This window comes from Bombus affinis, unplaced genomic scaffold, assembly GCF_024516045.1.
Source record: "Bombus affinis isolate iyBomAffi1 unplaced genomic scaffold, iyBomAffi1.2 ctg00000080.1, whole genome shotgun sequence".
NCBI lineage: Eukaryota > Metazoa > Arthropoda > Insecta > Hymenoptera > Apidae > Bombus > Bombus affinis.
The window spans coordinates 709,599-726,968 of record NW_026108828.1 but is presented as its reverse complement, the minus strand read 5'-3'; the positions used below and the strand labels follow the sequence as shown (position 1 = coordinate 726,968).

Here is a 17,370-nt window from a genome sequence, read left to right as displayed (position 1 = left end):
ACCTGTATATGTGTGTACAATATGTATATAGAGTTCGTTCGTGAGCGCCGAGGCGTGCAGACGTGCCCGGCAAAGTCCACAAAGTAGCAAGTACCATCCAGTTGCTGCTGAGTGCCGAGACGTGCAGACGTGTGTCCAGTGCCCTGTGAAGTTCACAAAACTCCACGTGACGCCCAGCTGACGAAAGCAAATCCAACTAACCTAGCCAGGGGTTAACAGCCTCTCGACTAGTTCTTTCACACTGAACTAACTAGCTCGATGATGGCTCTATCATTTCCAACAGGCTCCCCGGAGCAAAATTATAACACCGCCATGTTTCCTCCCCCGTGGCAAGAGGGCAACGCAACTATCCTGGTAAATGACCACCACACGAAAAAACGAAAGCTCGAACCGACCAAGACAAATGTAAACAAGATTCAAACCAAACCATCAGCCAGCCAAGTGACTACCTACAATAGATTCTCAATTCTGGAGTCCACGGAAGACTCCATGATTACAACCGAAGAGGTAAATAATCTCCATACTCAAAGAATTCCCCCTCCCCCACCGATATTCATTAACGACGTAATCGACATACAGTCAATGATTAAAACTATCGAAAAAGACATCAGCAAAGAAGACTACAAGCTAAAGATTAACAACAACCAAGTGAAAATACTGCCGTCCCACCCAGACGCCTATAGAAAGTTAACCAAGCTATTAAAAACGTTAAACGCCAAATTCCACACATACCAGCTCAAACAAGAAAGACCATTTCGAGTGGTGCTACGCAATATCCATCACTCAGTCGATCTAGACGAACTAAAATGCGAACTGTCAAATCACGGCCACGAAGTAACTAACATCAGTAACATTAGGCATAGAATCACAAAAAACCCACTATCCTTATTTTTTATAGACCTAAAACAAAAAACAAACAATAAAGAAATCTACAATATCAATCGGCTGATGAACTCCATAGTTAAGTTCGAGCCACCTCTTGTAAAGAAAGAAATAATACAATGCAAGAGGTGCCAAAGGTACGGCCAAACGCAGAAATACTGCAATCACAACTTCCGGTGCGTAAAATGTGCAGGTAATCACCCCACTGACCAATGCACTAAATCCCCGGAAACCCCCGCCAAGTGTATCCACTGTCAAGGAGAGCATCCTGCGAACTACAAAGGATGCTCAGCCTACAAATCGCTACATAATATAAAGTATCCAAAACTGAGACCCAAGGACATAAACATACAAGAACCTAAACCCCAAAAACTCACCACACCAACAGTATCCTATGCGCAGGCAACGCAAGGAAACGCATACAACTCGAAAACACACAGTGTACACACAGAAAATAGAATTCCCACCCCACCAAGCACGGACAACTTTACCAGACTCGAAAAACTTATCGAGAAGCAAACTGAGCAAATTAACAACTTGCTGTCACTACTCACACGCTTCATGGACAAATTCATAAGCACAGAAGCAAAATAAAACCAATGCGAATAGCTCTGTGGAACGCCAACGGTCTAGCTCAGCACAAAGCCGAACTAGAACTATTCTTAAAACAACAGCAAATCGATGTGATGCTCATATCCGAAACCCACTTCACCGACAAAAACTACCTCAAAATACACGGCTACAACTTCTACCACACCCAACACCCCAGCGGAAAGGCTCACGGCGGCACCGGAATCATAATCAAGTCAAACATCAAGCACTACGAACTTCAACCATTCCAGAAAGACTACCTCCAAGCAACAAACGTAGCAATAGAAGACTGTCATGGTACAATCACCACCTCAGCTGTATACTGCCAGTTCGCTGTCGAGTGCCGAAGCGTGCAGACGTGCCTCTAGTGCCCAGTGAAGTTCGAAAACAACACGTGTCGCCCAACCGTCGAAAGTGAACACAACGTGCTCCTATCTTCCCAAGTGTTTCCTATCCGCCAGAGAGAAGAAAAGCCTACGCACCTAACCCCAACCCGATCCCTGCCGCATAGCCTCACGACTAGTTATTCATATTGAAATAGCTAGCTCTATGATGGCCCAACAATCACGACCAGGCTCGCCTGTCCAAACCCATCACTACCCCGCGCTACTCCCCCCGTGGCAGAAATTCTGCAGATCCCCCCGTGCCAACGACGCCAATAAGGCGAAAAAACGCAAAACCGAACCAGCAGACACAAACTCGAACGAACATCCACCAACGCAAATTAACACCCACAACAGGTTCGCAATTTTGGAATCCACCAACGATGCCATGGAAACCGCAGACTCACCACTTAACCACCACGCACAGAGACGCCCCCCTCCCCCACCAATATTTATTAACGATGTCATCGACATCCAGACAATGACCAAGTCCTTAGAAAGAGATATCTCCAAGGAGGACTATAACCTGAAGATAACCAACAATCAGGTAAAAATCCTGCCTACGAATCCAGAAGCTTACAGAAAGCTCACCAAGACACTCAGGGCCCTGAACGCCAACTTCCACACCTACCAACTCAAAGAAGAAAGACCTTTTCGGGTGGTGCTACGAAACATCCACCACTCCGCAGACATCGACGAACTAAAAATAGAACTATCGAAACTCGGCCACGAAGTCACCAATGTCAGCAACATAAGGCATAGAGTCACAAAAGACCCGCTATCCCTATTTTTCATTGACTTAAAACAGAAACCAAACAACAAGGAAATCTACAATATCAGTCGCATAATGAACGCCATCGTTAAATTCGAACCACCGCAAACCAAAAAGGAGATAGTCCAATGCAAAAGGTGCCAAAGATATGGGCACACACAGAAATACTGCAACCACACCTTCCGCTGCGTCAAATGTGCAGGTACACACCCCACCGACCAGTGCAGGAAATCACCGGAAACCCCAGCGAAGTGCATCCACTGTCAAGGTGATCATCCTGCCAACTACAAAGGCTGCTCAGCCTACAAAACTCTGTACTCAAGCAAATACCCCAAACTTAGAACAAAAGAGGAAAATTACCAAACACCCAGCTCGCCGAAATCCACCGTTATCCCAATCCCCCCAACCAATCAAACACCCAGCCCTATCAAACTCACCACTCCCTCAAACTCCTATGCCCAAGCGGTACAAGGCACTCAAAATACATCAAATAGCCACAGGGATCCTCCCCAAAATAGTGCCCACACCTCACCTAACGCAGACAACGTCTCTAGACTTGAAAAGCTAATAGAGAAACAATCAGAGCAAATAAACAATTTGCTATCGCTATTAACAATCATAATGGAAAAATTAATACGCCCAGACACAAAATAAAACCAAGACGCATAGCTCTGTGGAACGCCAATGGTCTAGCGCAACGCAAACTTGAGCTAGAACTCTTCCTAAAACACCAGCTAATCGACATAATGCTCATATCTGAAACCCACTTCACCGACAAAAACTACCTGAACATAAACGGATACAAGTTCTACCATACCCAACACCCCAGCGGAAAGGCCCACGGCGGCACCGGAATCATAATCAAATCAAACATTAAGCACTACGAACTTCCACCATTCCAGAAAGACTACCTCCAAGCAACAAACGTAGCAATAGAAGACTGTCATGGTACAATCACCACTTCAGCTGTATACTGCCCTCCCAGACATTCCATCGCCAAAGAAGACTTTGACTACTTCCTGGACACCCTGGGCAATAGATTCATAGCCGGAGGAGACTACAATGCTAAACACACCCAATGGGGTAGCAGACTGGTTACAGTAAGAGGCAAAAACCTCCTCAACAGCATAATAACCAACAACCTCAACTACCTTACCACATACGAACCCACACACTGGCCCACCGACACAAACAAAATACCCGATCTCCTTGATTTCTTCATAACCAAAAATATCTCGCCAAGACACGTCCAAATCAATTCCTCGGCCGATCTCTCCTCTGATCATTCCCCCGTGATAGTAACAGTCAGTTCAACCATCATCGAGAATACACCTAATGGCTCCATTCATAACCAACACACCAACTGGCAGCTCTTTAGAGAAGTCTTTACCCGCACAACTTCAGCCTCAACCTCACTAAAAACCAATGACGAAATCGAAGCAGCCACGGAATACCTAAATGCGAGCATAATAAACGCTATCCGCGTCTCCACACCGGCAAAAACGTCCATCAGCAATCACGAATACCCCCAGTACATATTAAAAAAAATAGCAGAAAAACGTAGACTAAGAAGGATATGGCAGACCCATAGAACACCGGAGGACAAACGCAAACTAAACAACGCAACTAGAAAACTATCCAAAACCATAAAGAACTACAATAACGACCGTTTTCACAAATATCTCGCCAGCCTGTCCCCCACAGCCGACTCAAACTACTCACTATGGAAAGCCTCCAGGAAACTCACGCGCCCCCCACAAATAATACCTCCAATCCGCCGCCCGCAGGGTGGATGGGCGCGTAGCCCTATAGAAAAAGCCAACATATTTGCTGAACACCTGACTGAAGTATTCCAACCCCATTCCTCCATAGCTGCAGCGGACGTCACCGAATACCTGCACACTCCCTTCCAAATGTCCCCTCCTATTGAACCCTTCACTTCTGCAGAGATCATAGAAGCAATCAGTCGCCTAAACCCCAAGAAAGCAGCAGGTCACGACCTAATAGGAAATAAAGCAATCAAGGAACTCCCCATAAAAGGGATCGCACTCATCGCATCAATCTTCAACGCCATCCTCCGCCTAGAACACTTTCCTAAGGCGTGGAAAATCTCACTAATCACCCTCATCCCCAAACCCGGTAAACCAATATATGAAGCCAGCTCCTATCGCCCAATCAGTCTTTTACCTACCCTGTCTAAACTATTCGAGAGGATGCTCACGAATCGTCTCCTTCCACTCCTAGAAGAATTGAAAACTCTCCCAGATCACCAATTCGGCTTCCGAAAACAACACTCAACAGTAGAGCAAATCCACCGCATAACCCACATGATCAGCCAAACCCTTGAAAAGAAAAAATACTGCTCAGCCATATTCCTAGACATCCAACAGGCATTCGATAAAGTATGGCATGAAGGGCTACTCTACAAGCTTAAAAAAATCCTACCCCACCCATACTACTCCATCTTAAAATCCTACCTTACCAACAGACAATTCATAGTTAAATGTCTAGGCGCCACTTCCGCAACATTCCCAATAGAATCCGGCATACCGCAAGGTAGTGTCCTCGGACCCCTACTATTCTCCATCTACACTGCCGACTTACCCATATCAAACGAGGTAACAATAGCAACATTTGCCGACGACACAGCACTATTAGCTACCCACGCAGACCCGGCAATTGCCTCATCCACTCTCCAGCGAAGTCTCGACTCCATGGAAAAGTGGTTCCAAAAATGGGGTTTTAAAATAAACGAAAAAAAATCCTCCCATGTAACCTTCACGCTCCGAAAACAAACCTGCCCCCAGGTCACCATTAACAACACAATAATCCCAAGCAAGGACTCCGTAAGATACCTGGGCATGACCCTGGACAGGAGGCTAACTTGGAAAAAACATATCTCGGAAAAAACAAAGCAACTAAAGGAAAAACTAAGAAAATTCTATTGGCTCACGGGCCGACGCTCCAAACTAAACATACAGAACAAAATAACCCTCTACAAGGCCGTAATAAAACCTGTCTGGACCTACGGAATCCAACTATGGGGAACAGCAAGTAACTCCAACATTGAAATACTCCAACGCTTCCAATCGAAAGCGCTAAGATCCCTATTAAATGCACCCTGGTATGTTACCAACGAAACAATCCACCGAGACCTCAAGATACCTACAGTCAAAGATGAAATACACAAGTCCAGAAGCAGATATAGCACAAGAGTCAACAACCACCACAACCCACTAGTCACCCAGCTACTGGACACGACGGACCAGATCCGCAGACTAAAAAGAAAATACCCACTAGATTAAACCCCTAGTCCTACTAGAATCAACAATATAAAGCAATTATAATCCATGTCATTGTATCACGCCAAATTAAGTTACTGAAAATTCTCAACGAGAATTGATTGTAAATATTCTAATAAATAAAAAAAAAAAAAAAAAAGCTGTATACTGCCCTCCCAGACACTCCATCGCCAAAGAAGACTTTGACCACTTACTGGACACCCTGGCCAGCAAATTCATAGCCGGAGGAGACTACAACGCTAAACACACCCAATGGGGCAGCAGACTGGTTACAGTAAGAGGCAAAAACCTCCTCAACAGCATATTAACCAACAACCTCAACTACCTTACCACGTACGAACCCACACACTGGCCCACCGACACAAACAAAATACCCGATCTCCTTGATTTCTTCATAACTAAAAATATCTCGTCAAGACACGTCCAAATCAATTCCTCGGCTGATCTCTCCTCTGATCATTCCCCCGTGATAGTAACAGTCAGTTCAACTATCATCGAGAATACACCTAATGGCTCCATTCATAACCAACACACCAACTGGCAGCTCTTTAGAGAAGTCTTTACCCACACAACTTCAGCCTCAACCTCACTAAAAACCAATGATGAAATCGAAGCAGCCACGGAATACCTAAATGCGAGCATAATAAACGCTATCCGCGTCTCCACACCGGCAAAAACGTCCACCAGCAACCACGAATACCCCCAGTACATACTAAAAAAAATAGCAGAAAAACGTAGACTAAGAAGGATATGGCAGACCCATAGAACACCGGAGGACAAACGCAAACTAAACAACGCAACTAGAAAACTATCCAAAACCATAAAGAACTACAATAATGACCGTTTTCACAAATATCTCGCCAGCTTGTCCCCCACAGCCGACTCAAACTACTCACTATGGAAAGCCTCCAGGAAACTCACGCGCCCCCCACAAATAATACCTCCAATCCGCCGCCCGCAGGGTGGATGGGCGCGTAGCCCTATAGAAAAAGCCAACCTATTTGCCAAACATTTGACTGAAGTATTCCAACCCCATTCCTCCATAGCCGCAGCGGACGTCACCGAATACCTGCACACTCCCTTCCAAATGTCCCCTCCTATTCAACCTTTCACTTCTGCAGAGATCATAGAAGCAATCAGTCGCCTAAACCCCAAGAAAGCAGCAGGTCACGACCAAATAGGAAATAAAGCAATCAAGGAACTTCCCATAAAAGGGATTGCACTCATCGCATCAATCTTTAACGCCATCCTCCGCCTTGAACACTTTCCTAAGGCGTGGAAAATCTCACTAATCACCCTCATCCCCAAACCCGGTAAACCAATATATGAAACCAGCTCCTATCGCCCAATCAGTCTCTTACCTACCCTGTCTAAACTATTCGAGAGGATGCTCACGAATCGTCTCCTTCCACTCCTAGAAGAATTGAAGACTCTCCCAGATCACCAATTCGGCTTCCGAAAACAACACTCAACAGTAGAGCAAATCCACCGCATAACCCACATAATCAGCCAAACCCTTGAAATGAAAAAATACTGCTCAGCCGTATTCCTAGACATCCAACAGGCATTCGATAAAGTATGGCATGAAGGGCTACTCTACAAGCTTAAAAAAATCCTACCCCACCCATACTACTCCATCTTAAAATCCTACCTAACCAACAGACAATTCATAGTTAAATGTCTAGGCGCCACTTCCGCAACATTCCCAATAAAATCCGGCATACCGCAAGGTAGTGTCCTCGGACCCCTACTATTCTCCATCTACACTGCCGACTTACCCATATCAAACGAGGTAACAATAGCAACATTTGCGGACGACACAGCACTATTAGCTACCCACGCAGACCCAGCAATTGCCTCATCCACTCTCCAGCGAAGTCTCGACTCCATGGAAAAGTTGTTCCAAAAATGGGGTTTTAAAATAAACGAAAAAAAATCCTCCCATGTAACCTTCACGCTCCGAAAACAAACCTGTCCCCAGGTCACCATTAACAACACAATAATCCCAAGCAAGGACTCCGTAAGATACCTGGGCATGACCCTGGACAGGAGGCTAACCTGGGAAAAACATATCTCCGAAAAAACAAAGCAACTAAAGGAAAAACTAAGAAAATTCTATTGGCTCACGGGCCGACGCTCCAAACTAAACATACAGAACAAAATAACCCTCTACAAGGCCGTAATAAAACCTGTCTGGACCTACGGAATCCAACTATGGGGAACAGCAAGTAACTCCACCATTGAAATACTCCAACGCTTCCAATCGAAAACGCTAAGATCCCTATTAAATGCACCCTGGTATGTTACGAACGAAACAATCCACCGAGACCTCAAGATACCTACAGTCAAAGATGAAATACACAAGTTCAGAAGCAGATATAGCACAAGAGTCAACAACCACCACAACCCACTAGTCACCCAACTACTGGACACGACGGACCAGATCCGCAGACTAAAAAGAAAATACCCACTAGATTAAACCATTTGTCCTACTAGAATCAACAATATAAAACTATTATAATCCATGTCATTGTATCACGCCAAACTAAGTTACTGAAAATTCTCAACGAGAATTGATTGTAAATATTCTAATAAATAAATAAAAAAAAAAAAGATATGTATATAGAATATGATATAATATATATATCACATACATATTTATATATTATATATATTTATATATATTATATATGTTTATATATAAGCGATAATATAAACATATCGTACGTGTAAACTTAGTACATATAGATCTGAATGGGGACTCTGAACTTCCTACTTTTGTTATCCGTCCAATGATATCGTTCAACAAGGATTCGTCGCTGAAAACGATAGATAAGGCGGAAGAACTGACGGGCAGCAATCACTTCGGACTTCGGTCAAACGAAGGGAACGGAAATCCTCACGAAATCGTACAAAAGCCTGTGTTCCGATTTGATTTAATTCGATGTGTTACCATCATACTGCCTTCATTACTGACTTTTAGAATATTGACGAATCCTCGCGAACAACTCTTTGCAAGAAATGTACATCTAAATACGTTTGTGTACACAAAGGACAACGAAACGAACGACATGTTATGTATAAATAAGACTGCGCTCGAACGGGAATCCACAGATCGTGACAGGATTCAGAAGTTGAAACGTGAAATGATCGCGAGAAAGGTGTCTGAGAGCACACAGGTACAATGTCCAGTATTCAAATAATTATACGTAAACTTTATTTCGTCAGATTTTTCATATTGTGTTAATGGTAAGTATGTATAAATATATACACGTATATGTATAATTCTTACGTGCCAGTTTCGTTTACGTTGTTACGTTATGCGCTGTAATCGGATAAATGATTAGTCCTTACACCTAAGGAAAGGAGATTCGGCGAACGCAAGAAGAATAAATAGGGTGAGAAAATAGAAGGAAAACACGCGTTGCGTTCGTTGCATACTTTAGTCCCATTTTAAGTTAAGACAGTGAAAACCTAGGAGTCCTTGAAAGCCAGAAGGTCGCACTGTACTTTGGTTCTTCCTTTTTCTTTATTTTTCTGCCATCCGATGGAACTAAAATATAAGTCCTCGTCTAATTGAAAATCCGTACAACTTGTCGACAGGTCGAGACAAGGGTACATACGCGTTTGAATGCTATATCTTGTTAATGAAATTCTATGTACAAATATCGTGTAAAATATACGAATGATACGTAAGAAGAGGCTAAGTTTCGAAAAAAGTTAGAAAGAGACCATATATCGTGCACGTGGTGAGAAACGAATAATTTTAAATAAATATACAAACATTAAAATCGAACGATTGTTCGAAGCGAAGTTGCTGAACAGACGAGTAGTAGCAAGTGAGAGCAAGTAAAGTGGCAAATATAACAGAGTTAACAGAAAAACTTTAGTTGTTCACATTGTGAGTATTGAAATATGTACTTTATTAAGGGATACACGCGCAATGTGACAAAGAATTCAAAGTGTTTCGATGTATACGGATAAGAAGATTCGTCTCTGTTCGGAAGATAAGATAAAAATAATTCGTTTCCTTCTTAGTAACTCTTTCGCGATTATATAAATACTATCGATAAGAAATACTTCTTAAGAAGGATTTTGGTCTTTCGATACTGTATTTTCGAGCTATCGCGGGGAGACGCGGTCGTTAGAATACGCGTCAACGGGAGTCGTAAATTCCCGTTACGATTAGAATGATCGACACCACGAATAGTTCGATCCCCGTATTTCGATTAAGATAATAGGGGTGATTCAGGTATGATAACACTGTGGCTCACAGAGTTAAAATATATATTTTCAACACTTAGTATACACGATTGAATAGACATAAACACTTAATAACTTATCACGCTGCACGGTATTAGACTTAATGTTAGAAGTTCGGCGTTAGATCTTTGACTAATTTGGCGCTCTAACGTTGAGACGGAAGAAAGTTCAATGTGGGTGTGCCCTTTTGCATGACGAACGCGGATTCGTTGTTTACACGTTTCGTTAAGAAAGTGAGGGTAATAATCCGCGATGTCGATTGGTTTTGCCCTACGCGGATGCTTGAAGGGATGGGGAGAATGTCTCCTACCATCGTGGTTGATAGATGACCTTGTTCATGGGGAAACCTGATTGTTTTCTTGGCTAGCTATTCGCTTTCTCCGTAATTCTTAGGAGCACGTAATAAACCCAAGGACCTTTCTAAAAAACCAGCTGAAAACACTTCTGGAATTAGAAAGTCTTTTTTGGCAAACAGATGTGCTTAGACCATGTGTGCGAACAATGCGGCTAGAATTGCAACTTTATGGTGGGTACTTGGGCCTATGGAGTGTTCGAAGGACGACACGTAGACCGTTGGTTGGCAAGCCGCGCGGGATGGCGTGCAGATGTGTTGCGCGGCAGAACAGATACACGTATGTACATATATAACCTGAGCTGAGAGAAAAATAAAAATGGAATGTATTTTTAAAACTTCTTTTTTAATAATAATATAACAATATTCGGTTAAATATTCATGAACATCAACATACAGTATTCTTATCTACGTTACAAATCGTTAAGAGAAAAACGAAGTCTTTTTTACGTCCAAGAGTACAAAACTGTAGCAAAAACCTAAATTCACTTTCCCCTCTCCGAGTGGATATCGTGAGGCTAACTTTCACACATCTAAACCGAACATATATATTTTACAAAACGCGTTTACAAAATGAATAGCGAACACGGGGGCAAACAAGACGTTAACTAAAGTTTTTCCGAAGTCACTCTGCGAACGGTCTTTACACCAGGGGATACAAAAAGGTATCTGAATGGCGACGGTGACAGTATCTTTTCATTCCATTTCCGTTTGTCTCGTTTAGCGAGAACGACGTGAATCCCACCGACAAAAATAAATAAAGGAAAGCGCATTATATTAAATATTGTACATTTATCGTGACCGATGCAGTGTTGGATCAGGATTCGAGGGGCTGTATCGAGAGAAAATTCTCATTGTCCCTCTCGAGACTTTTTTCCTTAGGAAAAGAAAAAGAGACTGGGATGAAGAACGGTGTGAGTTCTTTCTTTTTTTACCTGGGAGGAGCGAGGGGGATAAATGTTACACTTGCGTCTCATTAATCTTTAATTAGATAATCAATTCACTAGTTACGAAATGTCATAATAAAAAGTAGTACTCTATAGTTGGTATTTCAATAATAATAGCGTAATAATAATAATTATATTCCATAGTTTTGTTTGCAATTATCGTCTATCGAATAATTAATTAATTAATTAATTAATTAATTAACGTTTACTCCATCATGATATAACCGCGACCTATATTGTGTTTGATAATATAAAAAGAAAAACAAATCGTATAATACATATATAGTATATGTATTATATATATATAATACATATAGTATATATATATAATATATGTAATACATATATAGTATATATAGTACATATATAATATATATATAGTGTTGTATCGTTCACTTTTCGTTACAATAATAAATTGTCCACGAACGCTGACGTGCCAACAAATCCGACGTGCAAACCGCTTCCGTTTCATTCGTTTCTTTCTTTTTATTTTTTATCATCTACGGAAGTAATCTTTCGCGAATCTACAATCCATCTCTTTCTCGATGTTCGAACACACTAAGACCCATTTTTACACTCGCAATTATGTGCTCGAACTATCTTCAGAAAGAGAAAACTCATTTTTCTTTATATCTGTTGCACACACACACACCCATCACATATCGTATTTTTACGATTCGTTCGCAAATGAACGCCGATTCTTAGCAATTGTGTCATCTTCGTTAGTAATTAATTATTAATAAAATCAAACGATAAAATGACTCGTGTAGATCGCGATCGTCGGATTGGTACACAATAGCGTTCGATTGTTCGCTCTTAAAGAGTTTACTACCAAAAAAGGTATACCACTTTCAGATTTACAACACTGCCCTAAACACAGCCATACTAAGCCAAATACTTTTGGGTCTTCGTCGTTACGTTTATTCTTTTTACTAGTAAAATCGTTTACTTAAATCTACAGTCGATAACCATCCGCATTTCGTAGATTGTTATTTTTTGTTCTTTGTATTACTCTGTTTCTTATCGTTTTCATCTCACTTTTAGAAATTTCAGACGCACGACAAGATTTGTTTCTCAACCGATTTATAGTTGACCCGCTCGATTTAACTGCTATCACATAATTCTACATAATTATCTTTTTTTCTCTTTCTTTTTGTCCTTTTATATGACGATCTTGGAAAGACGAATCTACGACGTTCTTTCTATAAAACTAGTCCGAGGGACGAAGGACGTAGAGAAAAACCGGTGGATGGAGGAAAGAAAGGGCGAGAAAGAGAATACATAACAAAAGGAATGTTTCGGAATCGATTGACGATTCACATTAACCGATTTATAAAAGAATTTAAAATAGTCTAAAAATAACAAAAAGCGATCTTTCGAATTTGGAACTTAATTGAGTGAAAGAAAACCGGTTATCTTAAACGAACCATTCTCGTTAAACTTACCCCCGTCCAACCCCGCGATTAAAATTTTCAAGGCAAAAAACATTCGCCAATCGTTCGTTAGATTCTTTCTTTATTTTTATAAAAAAAAAAGAAAAATGCTTTTTGCCTTCTTTTATAACGAATTCAAAGGGTACCGATGTATATAAGACAAATGGAAATGTACGATGTTATATGTATATAGATATATCTGATGATAAATGTATCAGAATGAGTCAAATACATTTTTCAAGAGGTAACGTGTCTCTCAAACGGGTCATGATTTCTCTGGCTTTTTGTTTCGAATCGGACCGCGCTTTCGTCGACGGAAACGCCACGTTTAAATATGAATCTTACACCGGTTGCATGTGCCATTAATGATTCTGATTATGATTAAATCGGTTATAGCTTGGTTACATGGTGGCTACATTGTACATCGTGTATTTAAAAAATATCCGACGAAACGGACTTCAGAAGTACACCTTCACGCATCATTCGTTACCAACTAGTCATTTAAATAGGTATCGAAGAAAAAAGAGAGAGGAAAAGTTACACTTACAGTTTACTATGATACAGCACTGGCATAGTCACATACTTCGGTATGTATGTGTACTTGTATCTGTATTTGTATTTCCTTTTCTCGGGTTTATCGTGCACAGAGATATCCTATTATAATTATAACGCGTGTGTGTGGATCCCTTTCTCGCTTTTTTCCCGAATATTAACACTATACTTATATGTTTTGAATTTTTCTTTCGTGATAATATTAATAGTAATAATGGTAATAATAATAAGAAGAATAATAATAAAAATAATATTATTAATAATAATAGTAGTAGTAGTAGAGTAATAATAGTAATTATAATAATTAAGAATCAATAAGAATTATATATAATAGCAATAATAATAATAATAATAAATTCATAATAGACAGGGAAATTAATAATAATCGTTATTATTATCGTAATAATAGTATAGTATGTACAGAACGATTTTCATGCGAGGGTCCTTTTCGATTACGCTTCGTAGCTACATATTTTGATTGAACTGTACATGTTGGACCCTCGGTTTGAAAAACTTTTGTTGTCAAAATTAACACGATTTATAAATCCTCCCATTAGTAAGCTTGTGAATTTCTACTTTTTGGTTGCGACACCGTTAATCCGCGTTGTCTCGCCTGTCCTGTTATTAGGTTTCTTTCCCATAGGACAATTTAGCAGATTATTTTGAAGGTTAATTTCAGAATGATCCATAAAATTTAATGGTGCTAAGGTTTCGGCACAACCTTCGGCAACCGTTGCGATCTCTTAATAACAAATTAACCTAAGTTAACATTACTTAACTTTCCACTAAATTCTTTTCTCCCTTCCTTACATACAATGTTGTTGATTTCTTTTTCAATATCTTTCCATTTTCATACAGTTCGTTTTTTTTTCTTGTTATATACTTTGCATCTTGTCACGATAATAATAATAGTGGTATATAATAACTGCATATAATCGCTACGCTAATAATATTTGAACTATTAATTATTAATTAACGTTAAGTATACACAACACATTTGTACGATTTCACTCAGCCTGCACGAGCAGCAGCGAGGGAAGGTGATATAGATGAAAAAGTCATGTGTAAGGGGAATAAAAGTTTGGGCAGAGACATAGTGTGTGTTTCTTTTGTATATGTATGTGTATTAGGGGATAAAGTATTAATAGTCTCTCTTGATTTCATGTGTGTATAGTTTCAAATTAATTGTTTCTCGTCGTTCCACTGGTTCGCAATTGGGGAGCCGAGGTTGAGATACGAGAATACAATAACGTAAGTTCAAATGTCCATTGAGCCAGCTGTAGAATCTTCGCGGAGCATCTAAGCAGCACCACAACACGCTGTATCGCTCCTGCACCTTAACTCGGAGATAGAAAAAGGAAACGCGTCATCCGGGATTAATTTGGTCGCACCAGTGGTACTCTGACCCGTCTCTGAACATCAGCACTTGGTCAGTGTACCGGACGTAAGTAGTTGTACCTGATCTCCACGAAGCTAGGAACGCAGAACGGATGGAAGTTACTCTCTCTGTTCTCATGACAGAGAGGTGGAACAGCGACCGTTCTTTCTAAACGGTTGACATACGATGCAAGATCATCGTTCGCCCACTAACATAGTCACTCGTGTTAACCGACTTCACTAATAGTCACTACAATCCTTCGACAAATTTTGAAAGTTGATCTTGTGGCGTCATGGGCGTCACTTCACTCGAGTCTGTGCCACTAGTGGGTGGTGGAACTGGAGATGGATGATGTGGCATGGTACCCGGGTGACCAGTCGGTGCACCAGTTCCACCACTCAGCTGCGAAAGCATCATTTCACTTGGCCCACCGAGTTCATGAGCCGGTGAATGTGTTGGTGTACCATGAGGTGGATGGTGATGAGGCGATGGCACCGGCCCTGATCGAGGAGAAGGAACTGGCTGATTACGCGGAGAAGGAACCGGTCGTGGGGAAGGATTTGGTTGAGGAGAACGAATTGGCGGTGGAGATCGAACGGACTGCATTAATTGTTGCTGTACAGAAATCCCTGGAGGCCCCATCACACCTTGCGGAGAAGGTACCGGAGGTGGTGTTGGTTTTAAGCCAGGTTGACCGTATCCTTGTTCGCTAAAGCCACCATAACCTGGAGAAGAATACGCGGAATCGTGGCAAGCGTTAGACCACGAACCAAGCGGCTCGACGAATCTCGTTTTCTCCAGAATTAAATAATTCTTACCGAGAAGGGGCGGCCTTATATGTCGCTGTTGACCGTAAGGCGGTGCTGGTGGTTGTGTAAATTGTTGTTGTTGTTGTTGCTGCTGCTGTTGCTGCTGCTGCGGGTGTTGTTGCTGCTGCGACGGGTGCTGGTGCCTTTGCAATACTAGCATTTGCTGTTTATACCATTGTGGTGGTTGCTGTTGAACAGGTTGCTGCTGTTGCTGCTGTTGTTGCTGCTGTTGATTTAGCATTGCCTGTATTTGCATTCTGCCTTGCTGTTGTTGTTGTTGTTGGTGGTGGTGGTGGTGCTGCTGCTGCTGCTGCTGAGACATTATATGCTGCAGAGCAGGTTGTTGCTGCGGCTGATTAGGACCCAAAGGTCCGCCCACTCCTCCACCGTATTGACCACTTTGTTGTTGATTTAGAGCGAGTGCCTATTAATTTAAAAAATTATATGGTAATAGAAATTATTAAAATCGAAAATGTCAGCAGACAAATAATATAGAAGAAATTAATCGTCATACCCGTTGTTTGATAAAAGCAGCCATAATCGGTGGATTGCTTTTGAGTATTTGAAGTATTTGGTTTTGTTGTTCAGGAGTATGGGGATTCTTTAGAGTTTGCATAAGTTGCTGCAATACATGCTTGTGCATGTTGCTTTGAGTTTGAGGACCAACTTGATTAACCGGACCACCGAGAACTCCAGCTTGCCTAGGCATCTGTCCTCCCATAGCTATTGCTGGCAGCCCTTGATGTTGTTGCTGCTGTTGCATTAACTGTTGCGGCGTTTGCTGTCTCAAACCAGGATTCTGTTGCATCAGTGCACTTGGCTGATACCTACTGTAAATAAAGGTGTAGCTTTAATACCTCTTTTTATATACATATATGTGTACGGTATTTTAATTATTATATTCAATAACTCACCTTGCTGTCCATTGATCCATTGGAATAAGATGTGTACCGCCAGGATTTGGCATTTGTACAGGCATTGGACGTTGCATAGGAGGTGGTGGCATTACGCCACCTGTTTGTCCTCCTACGCCAACTCCAGCACCAACTCCACCACCTGGCGTTACTTTACCATAACCATGCGGTACTTGTTGCCGTGCAGCTTCTTCTTGTACTTGCTTAACAACTTGGAGAACGTGAGCAGGTGGCGTTTGAGTTTCAGGTTTCAATCCTATTCCAGGTTGATGTGGCGAAGGTAAATTGGTAGGACTGACACCTGGTTTCATAGCAACACCTGTGGTCATAGTAACATTTGAACTCTGTTGTCCGGATTGCTCCCACTGGACCTGTGGGTCTGCTATTCATTGCAGCCATTCGTCTCCTGAAACACATTAAAAAGAAAGATATACACCTAACTTATATACATAGGATATACATACACCTAGTTATCTTTGGAAATTATTATTCTAACGTTGCTGCTGTTGTTATTATTATTATTATTATTATTATTATTATTATTATTATTATTATTATTATTATTATTATTATTACTATTACTACTAATACTACTATTACTACTACTACTACTACTACTACTACTACTACTACTACTGCTACTGCTACTACTACTACTACTACTACTACTACTACTACCACTACCACTACTACTGACGTATTTACCTTAACAACTGCGCTTGCTGTAGCCGCTGTTGAAGCTGTTGTTGTTTCAGCTTATGTTTGATGTTCGAACAGAATGGAACAAGACAT

The 17,370-nt window shown here is 41.3% G+C and overlaps 1 protein-coding gene across 2 annotated transcripts; it reads right to left on the bottom strand.

Moving 5' to 3' along the window:
• Positions 1–10,872: 10,872 nt before the first annotated feature.
• LOC126927214 (putative cyclin-dependent serine/threonine-protein kinase DDB_G0272797/DDB_G0274007) lies at positions 10,873–16,932 on the bottom strand. 2 transcript variants are annotated; one of them, XM_050743487.1, is made up of 4 exons: positions 16,579–16,932; positions 16,179–16,494; positions 15,674–16,088; positions 10,873–15,580 (listed from the first exon to the last, which is right to left on the bottom strand). In XM_050743487.1, the coding sequence occupies exons 1-4, from the start codon at positions 16,905–16,907 to the stop codon at positions 15,105–15,107; spliced, it is 1,536 nt and encodes a 511-aa protein (XP_050599444.1). In that variant the 5' UTR covers positions 16,908–16,932; the 3' UTR covers positions 10,873–15,104. The 2 variants fall into 2 exon arrangements, with proteins under 2 accessions (XP_050599444.1, XP_050599445.1); XM_050743488.1 differs by having other exon boundaries at positions 16,179–16,491.
• Between the last annotated feature and the right edge of the window lie 438 nt (positions 16,933–17,370).